Source organism: Geospiza fortis, unplaced genomic scaffold, assembly GCF_000277835.1.
Source record: "Geospiza fortis unplaced genomic scaffold, GeoFor_1.0 scaffold425, whole genome shotgun sequence".
Classification (NCBI taxonomy): Eukaryota; Metazoa; Chordata; class Aves; order Passeriformes; family Thraupidae; genus Geospiza; species Geospiza fortis.
Window position 1 is genome coordinate 2732269 of NW_005054387.1, and position 3046 is coordinate 2735314.

A 3046-nucleotide genomic window follows, 5' to 3' on the forward strand; every position below is an offset into this window, starting at 1 on the left:
ACAGGCAGTCAGAGAAATCCTGCTGGCAGAGCTCTGTGCTTCAGAAAAGGGTTTGACAGAAAATGCTGACACAGCCTCCACTGGAGTAATACCCAGCTCTTACTTTGTAGTCCACAAAAGAAGCACCACACAAAGACAACCTGCTGCCTGCATCTCCAGCTCCCACTGCCATGCACACCAAAAAAAAAAAAAAAAAATAATAATGAAAAAAAAAATCACTCAGCCACTCACCTCATCATAGAATATGCAGGCATGTTTGCCAGACACATAGTTACAGTGACCATAGCTTGTAAGGCACACATCCATATCAGCTCCTGTCATGGGGGAGGACAAAACAGGCTCAGTTCATATTGGAAAAAAAAAAAACCCCAAACTGTCAGGCAGCAGAGAACAACAGACAGAATTAAAGTTCAATTAGCAAAACAACAGGGGAGCAACTGCTTTTGTCCTGCTCCCAGGACTGCATGAATAATGCTTGGGTAAGCCACCAACAAAGTTTCAGTGGGGGAAGGGAGCCAGCAGCTCCACAAAGGTTGAAGAGCATTTCACTGCTCCTGGGTCTACCCAGAGCACCAGAAGAATCTAAGCAACGAGAAACAAAACCTGCAAGCAAACCATAACTCTCCTCTCCATCAGTCAGGCACTAAAACTCCAAGACAGCTGTTCTAGTTATGACACCAGGTGACAGAGCTGCCACCCACACAGATTCAGGCAGATGGGGGATTTCCACACTTCTTGGTAGTGCAGAATCCCAGTACAAGCAGCCACAGTGAGTCTGTTTCCTTTGATACCACTTGGCAAAGACCTTAGGGAGGGTTCAGGGAGAACCACCCTGATTCTGAAAGGTCAGGGCAGGAAAAAGCTACTCACCTGTCCCAATGTAGAGGGTTCGATAGCACATATTGACTGCACCCCCCAAGCCCATCAGAGGATAGAACACCGCCCGGGCTTGCACTTCCTTTCTTTGCGCTGCAAGATAAAAAGAAATTACTTGAACAATGTTATCAGCTGGGAAAGCTGCTTGACCCCAGTGTCCCTAGCCCAGAAAGCACAGGCCCTAAGGAGGATGCAGTCAGCTTTGGCCTAAGCACCAGTTCCCAACCCTCTAGGAATGTTTGTGCATGAAAGCTTTTTGCCAGTAGAGAAAACTGCTTTCTCATAACCCACACAAGCCATGCAAATGGGGAGCATTAACACTGAGTGTGCACAATGGAGCCACGCTGAGGAACACACAAGCCTTCTACCCCTGGCTTCTTTCTTCATCTGTTCTACTCTGTGTAATCAAAGAGCTCAGTCTTTGCTCTCAAAGTGCCACTTAAAAAGAATTGGTGCTGGTGAATTCACCAACTTAACAGTGGTGATTTCATTTCTAGTGAAACTGCAGGAAAAACACCTGGGCTGAATGGGGCTTGGCAGGGACAAACCCAGCTCCCAAGGATGATTAACTGAGTGGACTCTTTTACCCTCAGTTCAGTCCCTGTGACACACTTGACAATGGCTGGTCCAGGGCTAAGCCTCCAGAGCAGCTCCAAGTTCAAATCACACACTCACATGCCCATGTTAACTGGACAGAAAATCTTCGGTGGAACAGATACTGAACTCCACTGGGCCACACAGGCCTAGCCAGGATTTCAGCACTGTCTTTTGGAGGAAAACCCCTTATACACAGCGTTTAAGCCCCTCCTGATACCACATCTGCAGGACAGTGTTACACCAAGAGGGTGAAATCAAAGAACAGAACATGAGGATTATGAAAAGACTGCAGAGGTGCCTACATCAAGAATGGTGGCCACACCAAGTGGCATCACAATTTCCACCTCTGCCTGGTTGCCCTGCTTGAATCCTTTCAGCTGCCTTGCTCTGCAGGGCTCACTAAAGGCTTTGGATCTAACATTTCACCAGCAATGCTAAGCAGCCAGTTGGATGCATCATTCCTGCCCAAAAAGGGTGATGGGTTAAGACAGCACCAATCTGCCTTGAGAAAGGCAGACTGCTGAAGAATTCCAGAGCAGGAAGGCAGCTCATACCACAGCCTGCTGCTGCGTCCTCCAGCAGCCATCACAAGAAGACTGACAAAACATTTAGGGAATGCTGTGATGCTAAAGCAGGCAAGCACAGAGCTTCAGAAAAAGATTACTGACTGACTTCCAAAGATCTTATCTGGGATATTTACCCCCAGGCCTAGCAGAGGGGGAGCAGAGAACTGCTTCCACAGCAAGGCTCTCCAGTTAGTGTTTGAAAGAAGATTAAACTGACTGGCTGCATGCAGAGGAACCCAAAGCCATGCTCACCCCGCAGCTTTAGGTGATACCAGTGGTAATAAACAAAGCCAAACTTGGGAATATGGAGATTTCCAAGAGAAACTCCAGTTGCTTTCCATTACTGGAATTAGTCACACGTAGTGGTTTCAGTTTGACAGTGACATTCTGAACAGGCAATGACAATGTCACACATATATTCTGTGCTCCACTTCCTCCTGTTCTTGTGTCTCTCCAGAAAGAGAGAGCAGGAATTTACAGATTTCTCTTGTCCATCTCGAAGGTAAAAGTGCAAAGAAAAGCCACCAAGAACCTGAGATGAACCTTCCCATCTCTTGCTAATTCTAAGATGAATAAAACACAACTTCACTACACATTTCCAGTAGAAAATCTGAAGGTACTAAAAGTATTCACATTGCTCAAATTTGTAAATAATTAAGTAGAGGATCCTGATGGAGTTTCTGGTCAGTGGATATCCAGAGCAGGGGGATGAGAAGAAAGAAAAGTGAAAGGCAGCATCAGATACCAGAAGAAGAGGGAAATCTCCTTCAAGGAATGGACAGTGGCAAATCTATGGCTCAACATAACCCAGCTATTCTAGAGCTGCTCTTACCTTCAATGTGGTTTCCCACAGGAGATTGCTGATGGGAATTGACACTGCTTGCTAGAGACTGAGCTTTGGGAGGAAAGAGCTGATGTATTCTCTGCAAGGCCAGAAACTTGATCAGCTGCTCATCCAGCATATTTATCTCAATCTCTGTTAATAAACAAAAAGCAATTAGTAAGTT

At 46.1% G+C, this 3046-nt stretch overlaps 1 protein-coding gene across 1 annotated transcript in view; it reads right to left on the minus strand.

Annotated features, from left to right (window-relative positions):
* The window catches only part of PHF12 (PHD finger protein 12), a gene marked incomplete at its 5' end in the record, with an annotated part of 31069 nt that overhangs the window by 3500 nt on the left and 24523 nt on the right, over nt 1–3046 (minus strand). The window contains 3 exons of the mRNA XM_031060627.1: nt 232–314; nt 871–969; nt 2872–3015. Coding sequence (XP_030916487.1) covers nt 232–314; nt 871–969; nt 2872–3015 — 326 coding nt within the window. The remainder of the gene's footprint in view (nt 1–231; nt 315–870; nt 970–2871; nt 3016–3046) is intronic.